This window comes from Eublepharis macularius, chromosome 2 (genome assembly GCF_028583425.1).
Source record: "Eublepharis macularius isolate TG4126 chromosome 2, MPM_Emac_v1.0, whole genome shotgun sequence".
NCBI lineage: Eukaryota > Metazoa > Chordata > Lepidosauria > Squamata > Eublepharidae > Eublepharis > Eublepharis macularius.
Genome location: NC_072791.1, coordinates 234662606 through 234678062, shown reverse-complemented (window position 1 = coordinate 234678062; position 15457 = coordinate 234662606). Strand labels below are relative to the sequence as shown.

General features: G+C 47.8%; 2 protein-coding genes across 10 annotated transcripts in view; one reads left to right on the top strand and one right to left on the bottom strand.

Annotated features, from left to right (window-relative positions):
* The first annotated feature begins 128 nt into the window (after positions 1-128).
* Positions 129-8585, top strand: NIF3L1 (NGG1 interacting factor 3 like 1). Of its 5 annotated transcripts, none has more exons than XM_054970236.1 (8): positions 129-333; positions 1249-1692; positions 2158-2323; positions 2980-3106; positions 5131-5269; positions 5886-5969; positions 6668-6869; positions 8449-8585. In XM_054970236.1, the coding sequence occupies exons 2-7, from the start codon at positions 1257-1259 to the stop codon at positions 6850-6852; spliced, it is 1137 nt and encodes a 378-aa protein (XP_054826211.1). In that variant the 5' UTR covers positions 129-333; positions 1249-1256; the 3' UTR covers positions 6853-6869; positions 8449-8585. The 5 variants fall into 5 exon arrangements, with proteins under 5 accessions (XP_054826211.1, XP_054826210.1, XP_054826209.1 ...); XM_054970235.1 differs by having other exon boundaries at positions 129-349; XM_054970234.1 differs by having other exon boundaries at positions 129-363.
* ORC2 (origin recognition complex subunit 2) overlaps positions 7510-15457 on the bottom strand; it is a 48774-nt gene continuing 40826 nt past the window's right edge. For all 5 annotated transcript variants that reach the window (XM_054970225.1, XM_054970229.1, XM_054970227.1 and 2 more), the window contains 4 exons: positions 14664-14835; positions 11183-11244; positions 9245-9363; positions 7510-8859 (listed from right to left, as the gene is read on the bottom strand). In XM_054970225.1, the coding sequence (XP_054826200.1) occupies positions 8776-8859; positions 9245-9363; positions 11183-11244; positions 14664-14835 (437 nt within the window). In that variant the 3' untranslated portion in view covers positions 7510-8775. The remainder of the gene's footprint in view (positions 8860-9244; positions 9364-11182; positions 11245-14663; positions 14836-15457) is intronic.

The following is a 15457-nucleotide window of genomic DNA, read 5'->3' as shown; positions in this document are numbered from 1 at the left end:
GGACGGCGACGGCCTCGGGCCGCGGGCGGTGAAGGACTGGAGAGGCGCCAGCAAGCGCGGCCGCAAGCGAGCACCGCCGCAGCCCGAAACGCCCGCAGAGGCGGCGGGGTGCGCGGGCTTGGGGGGGGGGGGGTTCGCGCCGAGGCGGCGGACAGGCGGCGGCCCTGCAGCCGAGACACGCGGCGGCCTTTGCACGCCTCTCGCCTGGCAGCGTCTCGCGGCGTGGGAGGGAAGCCCGACGGCGCTGGCGGCCCCTTGGGTGGCTTTCCTCCCCCCAGGGCGGTGGAGGTTTGCGCGCTTTACTTCAGTCGCAGCCCAGTGAAACGAGTCGATGTAGGCTGGCGTTGCGGTAACCGCTCTACTGTGGGTCATTAGCCTTTGGAGTGTAAAGCAGTTTTATTAGGGGAGGTGACTGTATTTTAATCTTTTGAATGAAAATGTCCAGAATTTTAATTTTATCTTGATGAACATTTCATTTTTTTCTTGTATTGTTGCTATGGCATTCGGCTAATATAATAAAGATTGACAGTTATTATTGATTTAGACTGCAGACACTGTACCTAGATTGTGACTGTGAGCAGAAAGCGTGTGCACGCACACACAAGGAAAATGCCCAGGTGTGTTGTGCATGCTATTTCTGCAAATTACAGTCTTATGCTACTGTGCAGTCCTGAATTTTTCTCTTTAGAAAGCCCTGTCTAAAAGCCTTGTGTGCAGTTATAAATAAGGAAGGGAATGCAGCCAAACTAGCTTGGGTCCTATGTGCCTTTTGACTCAGGGCAGTAGCATACCGACATGCGTTGACTGTTTGATCCTGAATATAGTTATTTAGAAGTCCCTGAAGTACGTCTACATAAGTGGACACCCCGAGAAACCATAGCTGAAGTGAGGGCTTGGGGTGTAATTGCAAGCCCTGGCCACAAGGGAATCTCCTTAGCGCTGCCCATGGTTTGGGTCAATGCAAATCTAACGCGATATCATGCTTAAAGCGACCATGCAAACGTGGGGTATTTGCTTATTAAAAGGGAACGTAAGCCCACGTCACACTCCCATATATGAGTACATTTACACAGACGCAAAGAAAATAGTGCTGAAAAGGGATCTGCAACACCGTTTGTTCTCACACCTGCATGTAGCAGAAGTTGTTCTAGCACCTGAAGAGGGTGGTGATCTTAAAACAGTATTTTAAAAAATTGGGTTTCCTCCTCAGTGCTCCTAATTGTGCTTTGTGCCTTCTTGGTTCCTTAGAAGTCTGCATGACACTGTCCTGCCTGAAACGGATCCCCCGAAGCCTCTTGCGCGTGCGGCCCTTGGCTGGTTTTAGGTCACAGCCCTTCATGGATCTAAAAGTCCTGGTCTCTTTGCTGAATGACTTTGCTTCGCTCTCGCTGGCCGAAAGCTGGGACAACGTGGGCCTCTTGGTAGAGCCGAGTCCTCCCCACGTTGTGAATACCCTCTTCCTTACCAATGACCTAACGGAAGAAGTGATGGAGGAAGCACTGCAGAAGAGAGCGGACCTCATTCTTTCCTACCATCCCCCCATTTTCAAACCACTCAAACGTATCACGTGGCAGACGTGGAAAGAGCGCCTGGTGATCCGGGCTCTGGAAAACAGAGTGGCCATTTACTCTCCCCATACGGCCTATGATGCTGCCCCTCACGGGGTCAACACGTGGCTCGCCAAAGGATTCGGTGAGACGCTTCTAACCAAATTATATATTAATTTTCAAGATTTTTTTTATTGGGGCAAGGCAAATTTGTTTTGCTAATGCTGATTTAATCTTGTGGATGCATGTTTTTAAACGTTTTTACTGTTGTTTTGTACGTTGTTTTGAAGTCTTTTTGACCAAAAAGCGAATGGAAAGTATTCCAAATAGATAAGCGCCTAATCGAGAGGACTAGCTAGAACTTCCCTCCCGTACACGCCAGCTGGTTTCTCCCGTATATTATTGTGCACACTGCCTGCCCATGCTTATAAAGCCCTCTGCATGTGGTGATGATAAATGTTGAAACGTTATCATGAAACTCTGCCGGGGTGCATATTAAATGTTAAGATAAGAAGTAAAATGTTATTTACTTTAAAGCATGCTAGTTAGCTGGTAGGCAGATAGATTTTTGCCAGGTGTGCTAAACATGGATGTTTCCCCCCCCCCTTAGGTGAGTGCACCACGGTCCCTTTGCAACCCTCTGCAGCTTCTAATTACCCTACTAAAGAATCTTACCAGGTTAAATTTAGCTCCTGCTCTGCTGAAAACCTAGAAACAGTTCTGTCCACTCTGCATAAGATGCCGGGAGTGTCACTCATTGCAACTGCACCTACCAGGTATGTCGGGATTTCCCATCATGCTGGTATTCACAGGTCAAGTGGGCATATCTGGTCACATGAACAGAACATATGTGATAGATCCAGAGGAGTTAGCCGTGTTAGTCTGTAGTAGCAAAATGGCGACTACAGCATCTGACAAAGAGAACTGTGATTCTCGAAAGCTTATGCTACAGTAAAGTTGGTTAGTCTTAAAGGTGCTCCTGGACTCTTTTCTAGAATATATGTGAGTAGCCAGCATTTTACTTGGGCCATCATGTGGAGCGACAGAAAGTTGTGGACATGTAAAAATTAGAGAGGGTGATGCAGGATATCTTAATATGGGGGTGGGGTTCCTGTTATTATTTTCCTGTTGTAGTAAAAGCCAGGCCAAAACTTTCTGGTTAAATTTGTTTCATCTGATTCATAGATATTTCTACTAAGACATTTAACTTGGTTTTAACACAGTTCCTTATAGTGGTCACATAATAGAAAGGATTTTGTATTCTCTTACCAGCATCCTAAAATTAGTGATATTTGCTAGCTTAACAGAAGGCAGGCAGTTCTGTACTTTCCCTCTCTGTGTGTGTGTAGTCCAGGGACTGGTCAGGTTCTAGCATCTTAGCTGCCTTTAACTGTTATCCTTTCTGAGCATGACTGTTAATACTTTTTGCAAGGTTTGGTGGAGAAGAGCAGACAGGAGTCAGTTTGAGCTGCACCCAGCATGCCTTGTTGCAAGCAGTGGCCTTGCTTTCCCAGAACCCCGCTCTTTATGAAACGACTGAAATAATACCATTCCAAAAGGTAAACCACCTGCTTGGAGAGGCACCTTTCAAGTTATGTTTTATTTGAGAAAGGAGTTGAGGCAAAAGCTCCCCAAAGAAAAAGCTTCACAATAGAATGACACAACAGAGGAAGATTAGCATTTTAGGAAAAAGCAGGAATAAGCAGGCCAGCCCAGGATTACTCTTTCCCAGCTGAAGTATTCCGTTCCTTCAAGTAAATTTGGGAAACTTCCTAAATCAAGAAAGGGGCTTCTCTGCCTTCCAAGCCCCTCTGCACAGGGGATTGCAAGCAGACGTGCCTCTCTCGATATCCACACTGTGTTGGACAGTCTGGATGTTAGTCTCTCGTATGCCTTACACCACTGGACAGATCTTGGGTTAACCATTTCCCGCTGCTGCTGGTTGGTTAGTTAGAAGTTTTGAGTCTGTACACTGCATGTGGGAGGAGGTATGAGCTTGAGAAGAGGCGTTTCTGCGGTCAGGGGTTTTACCAAGATGTGCAAGTAAAAGAATGGGAGGAGATGAGCTGAAGAGAGAAAAGTTGGGGGTTTTAACACATTTCTGTCCAGTATTAATCTTGTTTTTCTTTATATTAGTCTATTTTCTTCCGTAACCCTGGCAACTAGAAACATGCTGTTTATCCCCTATAAGAACTGAGGCTGGGTTCGTATAGTCCAAGATAGTGCCACTTGACGCATATTGCTAACAACAGCATTTGATTTATATACTGCCCTTCAGGACAACTTAGCACCCACTTGGACCCATTTACAAAGTGTGCTATTATTATCCTCATGACAATCACCCTGTGAGATGGGTGGGGCTGAGAGAGCTCTGAGAGAGCTGTGACTAAGCCAACGTCACCCAGCTGGCTTCAAGTGGAGGAGTGGGGAATCAAACCCGGTTCTCCAGATTAGAGTCCTGCTGCTCTTAACCACTACGCCAAACTGCTAGTGCGTTTCTGGCAGCGCCAGTCGAGCCATTAGGCACATTTAGGTGATGACTTAGGGTATCAAACATGGAGAGGTGGCGGAAGGTCTGAACATCTAATGGGCTGGCGTGCTGCTGTCTGTGGGGCCTAGCCAGCTCTCTTGGCAGGGCAGGAGTTGACCACAACCGAGTGCCACACGGCCCAGCCAGGGACTGCCTCTCCCAGGCTGCATGTGCCTGAGCAGCAAGCCACTTCCCCTGGACCTGGTATGCCCAGGCAACAGCCTTCTCTGGGCCCAGCATGAAGGTGAGGCGAGGAGGCAAGCCGCCCTGGAGAGCCCCACCCAGTCCCTGCTTTGGCGTCTTAAGGGGCAGTAGGAGATTAGAGCATCTTCCACTTCCTCCTGGGGCCAGAAAAGCCTCTTATGAATGAGGAGGGCCAGGCTGGCGGGGAGTGGGGCACACAAAAGGTAGAGTTTTCCTGTGGCACCAGAAAGCTTTGGGTCTACTCTGGTTTCTGGATTCAGTTGCAGGCTTCTGGCAATGAGTCTCACTAAGGTGGTGGCCTAGTGATCACAGAAGCTACTGCTGAGGAATTGTAACTGTAGCTAGAGAGGTGGGCCCAGACTACGTTCTCCACCAGCAGAATGGAATTTTCCTGCCTCCCCCACCTCGTGAATCTCCACCGTGCTCCTTAGGGGTAGGGGGCTCTTGAGGCTGACGTGGCAGAAGGGCGGAATCTGCAATGGGAAGGGGGGATTGGTGGGAAACGCCAGTCTCATTTGGAGCCAGCCCTTTGCTTAATCCAGGTTATGCATGTGATTTGAGGACAGCCTGGGATTCATTTAATGAGGGAGCTTTGAACTCCATGAATAGGCTTCAGTTCTGAGAACTAAGTGTTAAAAAATGTAATGAGAGAAACCATATCCGGTAGTTCTTCCTACACCTGCAGGGTGGATAGATTTTAAAGAATAACATATTAGCAACTTCTTAATATGTTGTATGTTACATGTGCATCTATTTAGGGAAACTGATCGCCTCCCACCCCCCATGGGGATTTCTTCAGGTCTTTACCTACTTGCAAAGTAACTCTTTTTAATTTCTCCTTCTTCACAGCCTCCCCTTGAACATACTGGAATGGGACGTTTGTGCACCTTAAAGGAGTCGGTGGCTGCATCGGTCTTGGTTGAAAGGGTGAAGAGCCATTTAAGGTTGCCTCACGTTCGCCTGGCCCTTGGAGCGGGGAAGTCATTGGGTATTGCAACTATAGTATCGATTTTTTTCATGAGACAAAAATATTGGCGGCATACACATAAGCACACACTTCCTAAGAATGATTTTAAAAGTGGCACGTATCTGCATATTTGACTGAAATGGTGAAAACCAGAGTAAATGGGTCAAAATGGGTTTGGATCAATAATAACAACATTCGATTTATATACCACCCTTCAGGACAACTTAATGCCCACTCAGAGTGGTTTACAAAGTGTGTCATTATTATCCCCACAACAAAACACCCTGTGAAGTGGGTGGGGCTGAGAGAGCTCCAGAGAGCTGTGACTGGCCCCAGGTCACCCAGCTGGCTTCAGGTGGAGGAGTGGGGAATCAAACCAGGTTCTCCAGATTAGAGTCCTGCTGCTCTGAACCACTACAGCAAACTGGCTCAGCAAACTCTGCACAGCTTTCTAAGGCTTCAGACAGAGGGAGGCTTTTGGCAGCTCTGCTTCCCTTTGATACTGCAGATTGCCCTTTGACCCTCATCCAAAAATCTGTGCTGTACCCAAGCAATGATCCGTCCATACAAAATTCTGTCTCTCTCTTTTTCATTAGAGGAACAAAAACATTTAGCAGTGTGATTTCTTGTCCTGTAGAATCCCAGGTGAAGGTGGTTGCTGTCTGTGCTGGTTCGGGAACAAGCGTCCTGCAAGGTACAGAAGCTGATCTCTATCTCACAGGTAAGAGACTTGGTTGTTTTTCATAGCTTTAATCATCCTGAGTGCTAGTCCAGGCTTCCGTACTCTCATCAGAACTTGGAAGCTACGATGGGTCAGCCCTGATTAGTACTTGGATGGGAGACCTCCAAGGAAGACCAGGGTCATGATGTCGAGGCAGACAACAACAAATCACCTCTGAATGTCTCTGACCTGGAAAACTGTACAGGGTCACCATAAGTTGCCTGTGGCTTGACAGTATTTTCCTCCACCACCACCAAGAGACTTTATTCTTTTTCACAGCTTTCTGCTAGAGAGGTTTTTATTGCTGAATAATCAAGAAAAGCATTTAGCACTACTTTCTTGTACATTCCCTTCCCCAAGTACTGGAGTACAGCTCAGGGCTGAACCTTGATAACACAAGTTTTAAAATTTACACTTTATCAGGAGAATGCACATTCCTACCTCCTCTTGCACATTGCCTACAAATTAAAGAGGTCCTCGTTTGTAGCAAACTGCACTTTGTTGTATCATTCAAATCAGACAAAATTATAGGTGGTGGTTTGCTTCTTGCTTACAAGTTAGGGTTACATACTGTGGTGCCCTTCTGAGCCCCGTGGGGAGAAGTGCTTGTGCGCGCTTGCTGCTACTTATTATTCTAAGAGGTGACAAGTCGTGTGGCCTACCGTCTCCCAAGGGCCTCCTCTTGATTGCATTGATAGGGGAGATGTCCCACCACGACGTACTGGATGCTGTTGCAAAAGGCATCACTGTGATTTTGTGCGAGCATAGCAACAGTGAGCGAGGCTTTCTTTGGGAGCTGCAGCGACTGCTTGCTACTCACCTGGAGAACAAGATCCACATTATCGTTTCAGAGAGAGATAGAGATCCTCTCCAAGTGGCATAGAAGTTCACATTGTGAAGGTCAGAACTTTTATTATTTATGGGGCTTAATGCACAAACAGCCAAATGGGATAAGTACAGTCTATAAGAGAAAGAATGTAAGGGTGGTTCACGTGCTAAACTCCTTATGTCCCACCCTGTCCTTCTGATCAGATGTGTGCTGAAAGCTTCATGTTTGGAACTTACTTTACAGATCTGGTTCAGATCAGAACTGTGGGGAAAGGGGGCTTAAGCCCCCACATACAGTCTTCATTACATTAAATGACACTGGGGAGAAATTGTTTACTCCACTGGGAAAACATACATGGAGCTCATCCATACAGCCATAGATGCCCCCATGGAGCAAACGACACATCCCAGGGGGTCGGGAGGCACTTGAGCACCCTTTCCCCTTTTATTGGTATTCTGATCTGAATCCGATCCGTGAGTGCCTGAGAATCAGGTTTGAAGCCCAGAATTCCAGCACGTGTCTACTCAAAAGGGCCCGGGGGGGGGGGGGCGGTGCATGGAGGGTACGAGGAGGTATGGATTGGTCCTAAGATGTTTCGTGAAGTGGGGGTGACACAGAATGTGTTAGTGGATAAATGGTTTCTTGATAAACCTGTTTGCAACATTTGATATTCTGTTTCTACATTTAAGAGAACATATTTATCTACTGAGATTTTTATTTCATTGACACTTCCAAGTTTTATTGGCATGGACTGGATTCTATAATACATTGCTTCCTAAGGTGGGAGAAAGCTCTTTGAGAATAAATAGGTTCAACCCCTGTCTCTGTGTAGCAGCCATCCCATTGGATTGAAGCTCGTCTGAGGTACCTTAGTGAAAAAGAAACTTAAGCTAAGATCACCTACTAAAGCTTCACATTGGAGAGGGAGGAGCTGAACACCTGACTTCTTCCAAAGAGGTCCAAACGCTGTCTGTAGTCACTGCAAATCACTAAGCTCTTGCATACGTAAAACATACCCAGGACTCTTACACTCGGTCCAGGGGGAAAGAGCCGCAAGATGGCTCAACCTTAGCAAGTCTTCAGGCAGAAGAGGATGTGTGCAAGGCAGTCAGTGGAAGTTAACAACACTAGATTACTTAAAGCCCTCCTTTTTTCAAGCAAGGAAAATAAAACAGAACATTACTACTTTACTAAACCTCAATAGCTCATGGAGTACCTAACAAACTAGGAGCCCAAAAGAACATGTACAAAGAGGTGCCCTGTCCAAACAGGCTTGCAGCCTGGAAAACAGGGACAGATTTACTACTTACTGAACGAGGTAGTAGACCGTCTATTTTTTTCCCTTACAGTTCTGTGGGTAGAAGAACCAGAGCGCAGGACTCACTCTGTAGCTCACAGACAATCACATTCACAATTACGATTAACCAAAAGGTTACTGATGACGCAGCATAACAGAACTACTGCAGAATTAAAAATATAAAGTATTATTTCATCTCTCTACTTCTGATGTCACCAACAAGAAGTTGCAACTTTACATCTTTTTTTGTAAAATACTTTGTTCTACTCTCAAGATTTTTATTAAGGCTAAAACTTTGTTATCTAAAACATCCTTATCTCTGGTGTCCATATTTTTCTCTTGTCCATGTGCAGACATGACTCCTTGCTGGGAATCTCTCCATCTTCTGCTGCTACCGGCAACCAGACAGTGCAAGTTTTCAGGCAATAAGTGACTCCAGTCAAGCCCTTTTTTCCATCAGGTGTACAAATAAAAGGCACATTACTACTGATGACTGACATTTTCTTTGTCTAGAGTTAAAAAGACTGGAAGAAGTCGTCACCCACAACGGGAAATCTAAGCAGTCCTATAAGTCGGCTTTGCTGACTCAGTAACAATAACTCCATTGTTACTAACAGACTCCTGAGATATGAGGTGATGCAGCAGTTCTTGAAGGCAGCTCTGACAGGGTAGGAGAGACTTCAGACTTCGGTATCTTTTTGTAAAAAGTCCACCAAGGTCCCAGTATCTATGGGAATTAATAAATACTCCACTCCATCAGCACCCTGAAAACAAGCACAGTATATATTAGAACAGGGGCATAAGCACAAGAGATTTTTCCTCAGCCCAGCCGGTATATTCTAGTGTACCAAAATGGATCTGTTCTCTAAAATTGTAGCTCATCACTAGGATAATAAGCTGAAGTCCATTTCTTCTTCATAATGAGAAGATCTGCCATTATATACAGGCCATAAACTATGGATGATATTATGAGTATGTCTTGGTGTGTTGCAATAGCTTACTTGTGCACATCTGACATTTCTGTTTTAATTCAGAGAACAAATGGACCACGGTAGTTCAGTCAGAATTGTTTACCTATTATCTCTCATCCGTTCCATGTCTCATCAGACCTGAATGCCTACCTCTCAACTCCAGTAAGAGCTCCCTTACCCTTTTGGTCCGAATGAGCTTATGATCCCTGAATTCGGTAAGCTGAGCCCTGAGAGTCAGGTCACTGTTGACCAAGAAGGCCTCTCGACACTGTTGATAGAAATCTTGGAAGGCAATCCCTGTTAGGAAAGAAAAGTGACAAAGTACCCGGCGTTAGATGTAAAGCTTTGCTCCCGTGAAGAGAACTTAAGAGCCCTGCTGGACCAGAACTGCAGCCCATCTAGTCCGGCCTCCTGTCTCACACAGAGGCCAAGCAGTTACTCTGGAGGACCCACAGCAGGGCACAGAGGCTGAGGGGTTCCCCTGATGCTGCCCTCTGGCTCCAGTCTCCAGAGACTGACTGCCTCTGAGTGCAGAGGGTTCCTTGAGTCACCGCGGCTAATAGCCACTGATAGACCACTCATCCCCTTCTAGCCGTCTATGCCCACACGCTGGCCCAGTCTTGTCAGATCTTGGAAGCGAAGCCGTGTAAGCCCTAGGCAGTTCTTGGATGGGAGCCCACCAAGGACGTCTAGGGTCACTGTGCAGAGGCAAACCACCTCTGATCATCTTTAGTCTTGAAAACCCTACAGGGCTGCCAATGACTTGATGGCCAAAAAAAGAGAAAAGCCTCCAGCCGCCACTACATCCCCTGGCAGTGAGTTCCACATGACACCCACCCACAGAATGAAGGGGTGTTTTCTTTTGTCTCTCCTGAGTCTGCTGTCCATTTACTGCCATTCACTAGGTGACCCCCCGAGTATTTCGAGAGGGAAAGCAAAAGTCCTCTCCCGTTTTCTCTACAAGTTGTTAAGGCAGCGGCAGCTGAAAAGTCCTGGGTCCCTCAGCCTCCCCTTATAGGAAAGGTACTCCAACTAGGGATGAGCCCAGAATACATTCTAAGTAATCTGGAGCTGGGTTTCAGATATCCTCAAAAAACGGGGGATCCCTGAAACCCAGGTAGGATTCTCTAACCCAATTCAGCAAGATTAGAGAATCCCAGATTTATCTGGCCATGATTCACAGTGGGGAAAACTATCCTGGGGGCAGGGGTATTTCAAGCAAACTCCACCAAATTTGCAAGGATCCTACTCTGGACTGTCCACCAAAGACCCCTCCCCTAAGTTTCAGCAAGACTGGGCCTCGGGGTACAATTCTGTGGGCCCCCGAAGAAGGTGCTCCTGGCCACTCTCTGCTGTCTCCTATGGTGGGAAAGCTTCCAAGTTGGTTCTCAAGCAGAAGCACAAAAGGGGCAAGGCCACCACTGGCCAGAGACCCCCTCCCCAATACAAGTGCAACCCAGAGGAAACCTCACAGAACCCGAGTGAAGCAAGGGAAAGGAATCCCCCAAGAACCCAAGTGAAGCAAGGGGACCAACGGCAAACCAGAGAATCATGTCAAACCAGCAGATTCCACCCAAAGCAAACTGAAGCAAGTTTGCTAACAGTCCAACTGAACCACTGTCTCAGCGCATGGATGCTGGAGGAAGGGTTCAGATGCGTTAGGCACTGAGGAACTTGGGACAAGCTGAACCTGTAGAAACCAAAAGGGAACCGCACTGCTGGTGCTTAGTATCGGCCGTAGTTTTGAAACTAACCCCGGGGGGGGGGGGGAAGCGGACAGGAGCTGGAGAGCCTCGAAGTCAGAATGACTCAGTCCAGAGGAACGACGGAGTCAACGCGGAGAGCGCTGCTGGTACAGGCACAGAGCAGGGTGGCAAAGCCGGCCTGGGCGTGCAACCAGGAGCAGTTCTGAGAATGCGGCCTTTGAGGTCCCGGCCTTTCACTTCCTGCCTAGTATAAGTTTTTACATTCTACAAGAGCAATGCATCATTTTTTGCTTTTCAAGAAAATCAGTCAGAAATCACTCATTCTGGTAGTGACAGAGATGCACTAAGCTAACCCTCCCTAAATTAACAAGACAAAAAGTAGAACCCATGATCATCATTATACTGGTTACCTGGGTAGGAGGGGTTATCTTTATTTTCCAGCTGATACTGCACCAGAAGCCTGAAAATACCCCTGAGGAGTTTTGAGAGAGAGAGAGAGAGAGAGAGATGTATTTAAGCAAGACCAAGAACTTTTTGTTTTCATCATACAACTACTACATGGGGATAGTAAAAGAGTCCCATAATAATACCAACTGAATAAATAAAGTGGCTAGTGTTTCATATTATATCCCTGTTCTTGGCTGTGTACTTTGTTTTAGGTTCCCATTCAAATCCATGCTCCATGCATCAACTTAACAGTTCCTCTATTCCAAATCCCTATTATTGAAAACCCAGCTTTTTCACTTGTCCGGGGTCTGAGGCGCAGCCCCCAGACTTGCCGGGAGGATGAGAAGGGAGGCAGCCAGGAGACAGCCACCCAGTCGCCCCAGCAGGCTCCCAGGGTCAGAACCTACCTACACAGGAGGGAGGGAAAGAAGCACCCAAGCTTCAGAGGGTTAGAAGGGGCAGGTGAAGGCCAGCTAGTCCTACCCTCCAGTCGGAGTCTAGGAGGCCAGGCAGGGAGAGTGGGGTCAACCCCGAGGGGGCCAGAGCAAAGGGAGAGGGAAAAGGCAGTGGGGACAGACAGCAGCTATCCAAACAGGAACATTACCAGCCAGGGAGGAGAAGCAGCCACAGCAGCTCAGCGCCACACCCCAGCCTGCAGGCCAGCTAGAAGGCAATAACCTGGCCCAGGGGATGCCAGGAACAAAGCAACTCCAGGTGGAGCTGCCTGAGGCACTCGGTTGGAGAAGCTGGACAGCCAACCAAGGAGACACAACTGGGCCTACCTTCAGCAATCAGCTTAGCCAGAGGCTTGACAGCCAGCCAATGAGACACAGCTGTAGCTGGCCAACACAGCCAAAGTAGCTACCCCAGCTGCAACTGCTTGAGGTAAACCAGGACAATGCTGGAAGGCAAAAGAGGGGTGTGGCCTGGCAGGTGGAGCCAGGGATGAGGAGTAGGCTATAAGGAAAGTCCACCCACAGGGTGTGGTGGGTTGAGTAGGAGTGATGGAGTAGAGTTGGAGTGGAGCAAGAGGAGGCAAGTGGTTGAAGGAGGAAATGAAGATCAAGAGGGAGGACTGGAGCAGGTTGAGCAGGCCAGCGAGTGGACTGAGAGGGAGTCTGGGTGAGGTATACCGCAGGGTCCTGCAGTATCCCTGACACCCCTTTGACGTCAGGGCCAGGCATGCCGGCGCCCCGCCGAGCGGCGGCCGCAGCAAGCCCTTACATCCCCCACTGGCCTTTATCAAAACACCTCTTTTCTGAGAGATACTTAACTGGATATACAAATCTACATTAACAAAATAAGTAATCAAGATGCAGAAACATCAGCCCTGGATCCCTTCCAGTCTGGTTTTCGCCCAGGACACGGGGTGGAGACGTTGCTGGTAGCCCTCATGGACGATTTTCACAGGCATCTAGATCAAGGCGGATCGGCGCTGCTGATTTTGTTCGATCTTTCAGCAGCAACCAATACGGTCGATTATGATCTTCTGACCCACCGTCTCACTGACGTGGGAATTCAGGGGACGGCACTACAGTGGCTAGTCTCTTTTCTTCATAATCGGGGACAGAGGGTGGCGCTGGGGGAGAAGTTACTGTCCTGTAGGCCACTAGTATGTGATGTGCTGCAGGGGGCAATACTCTCCCCATTATTATTTAATATCTATATGCGCCCCCTCGCCCAGTTGGTGCAAAGTTTCAGGCTTGGGTGTCACCAATACGCAGACGACACCCAGCTGTATCTGTTGTTGGACGGACGGCCTGGATCGGCCCCGGATGTCCTGGAGCTTGCTTCTGAAGCTGTGGCTGGATGGTTGAGGCAAAGTCGGCTGAAATTAAACCCTGCGAAGATGGAGATCCTGTACTTGAGTCGCAGAAACGTGGATTCGGGACTACAGATTCCTACACTCGATGCTTACACTAGCTCCGAGAGTTAGGAGCCTGGGGTCGATTCTGGATCCCTCGACGATGGATTGCGGTTGCCAGGTCTTCTTTTTTCTACCTTTGACAGACCTGGCAGCTTGCCCCTTATCTCTTGTCCCGCAACTTGACTACAGTGGTCCAGGCAACGGTCAGCTCTAGGCTAGACTACTGTAACACACTCTACGCTGGGCTTCCCCTGAACCTGATCCGGTGGTTACAGCTGGTGCAGAATGCGGCGGTGCGGATCATCACCGGAATGCCAATGCGTGCACATATAATGCCAGTATTGCGTCAGTTGCATTGGTTGCCAGTGGAGTACCAAATTAGGTTCAAGGTTTTGGCATTTAACCTATAAAGACCTATGCGGACTGGGACCGGCGTATCTGTGGGACTGCCTCTCCCCATATGACCCTCAGAGGACTCTTCATTCCAGTGATAAACATCTGTTAAACATCCCTGGCCCCAGGGAGGCCCGCCTGGCATCGACCACAGCCAGGGCCTTTTCGGTCCTGGCCCCAGCCTGGTGGAACGCTCTGTCCAATGAGACCAGGGCCTGGCGGGATTTATCTTTCCGCCAGGCCTGTAAGACAGAGCTGTTCCGCCAGGCATATGGTTGATGCGAGGCGGTGCCCCCTAGCCGGGGGAGTACAGCACATGCCCTCCCTACTAGTGACACCCTCCATCTCTCGCATATTTCCCTGCCAAAATGCTCTGGAGATGGCTAAAAAGGTGGTCGGCTAGATCATTGTGTTTATAAATATGTATTTTAACTATGGTATTTATCTATCTTCTATCTCTGCAAGGGAAGGGGCTAGAGACTCACTTTTAAAAAAATGAAAGCAGGGAACCTAGAGGATTTGCTGCATGTATTATTACAATGGTAGATCAATACTCTGCACTGTGAAAATGACAGGTTTTTTTAAAAAAGGGGAAAGCCCTGGGGCCCAGGGGAAGGGACGATAGCCACTCCCAGTGTCAGATAAAGCAGTGCGGTTCGAAAAGCACAGAGCCACGCTGCTCGGGGCTCTGTCCCCACAGAGGTCAGTTTGCCCCGTCGGTGCTGGCCTCCGCCTCCTGCTTTCCCCATGCACAGATTTTCCCATGTGTTCATTTTTTTATCTTTTTTTTTAAAAATTCAGCCTCTTATATAGATACAGCAATATAAGCTTGAGCAAAAAATAAGGGAGGTGCTATGATGTCACTGATGATGCCACCAGTGATAACACCCTCCCTTGAAAATCCTGATTATTTAAGGCACGTACAGAACACAATAAACTGACTGTAAAATGCAAAGGGAGGGAGACGTGCAGAAGAGCCGCAACTGAACCAATTCCAGGGCTTGAGGAATGACTGCTAAGAAAATCAGGACTAACAGTGCAATCCTATGGAGAGTTACTCCAGTCTAAGGCCATTGACTTCAATGGGCTTAGACTGGTGTAACTCTCCATAGGATTGCACTGTAAGTCTAGAGTGTGGAAAAGGCCCGAACTGCTACACATGCTTGCCCAGAGGCAGCCTTTACCTTGCGTTAGGAGTGAGACTGTGCAGGACATGCGTGAGGGAACTCAGAGCCAAAGCCCCAGATCGCTTGATCAGGATGGAGTTCTCATAGGATGTTTCTTCAACGTAAGGGCTATAGGTGGTTGTTTCATACCATAACCAGTTATATAGGCTTTGCTTTGCCTGATCCCACACTACAAGAAAAAAGAGACCAAAATAAGGCAAGGCTGAAATGCACAAAACTTCATTTTGCAGAGGCACAGGGCAGCATTTCCTCCAAAGGACTTTACCAGCAGAATGTCTGTCCATTTTAAGAGTTGAATTCTTTATCCTCCTTGGGAAATCTTTATCATCTGAAGCAGCATTACAATGTGTAGTAAAAAGCATGAAAATGGCATACGGATAATACTGGCACATTCTTCCTACACGGCAGTGCTTTCCATTATGTATACCTGTAATTTGGTGTGGCACAGATGCTAGAGTGCTGGACTAGAATCCGGGAGGCCCAGCTTCAGATCCTTAATCCGCCGTGAGCCAAATCATATTCACTCAGCCTGTCCTACCATACAGGATTGTTGTAAGAACTGAACAGGAGAAGAAATGCAATATATGTTTCCCTTGGAAAAGGTAAATCTATACTTGGTAGATAGATCATTTAAAGCACTTCGTAGCATTCTGGGCCACATGGGGTGCACCCAAGAGTGCTGAAAGAACTTTCTAGAGAACTTGCAGAACCCCTGTCCAGCATCTTCAAGGCCTCCTGGAGGACTGGGGATGTGCCACAAGATTGGAGAAGAGCGGATGTTATCCCAATCT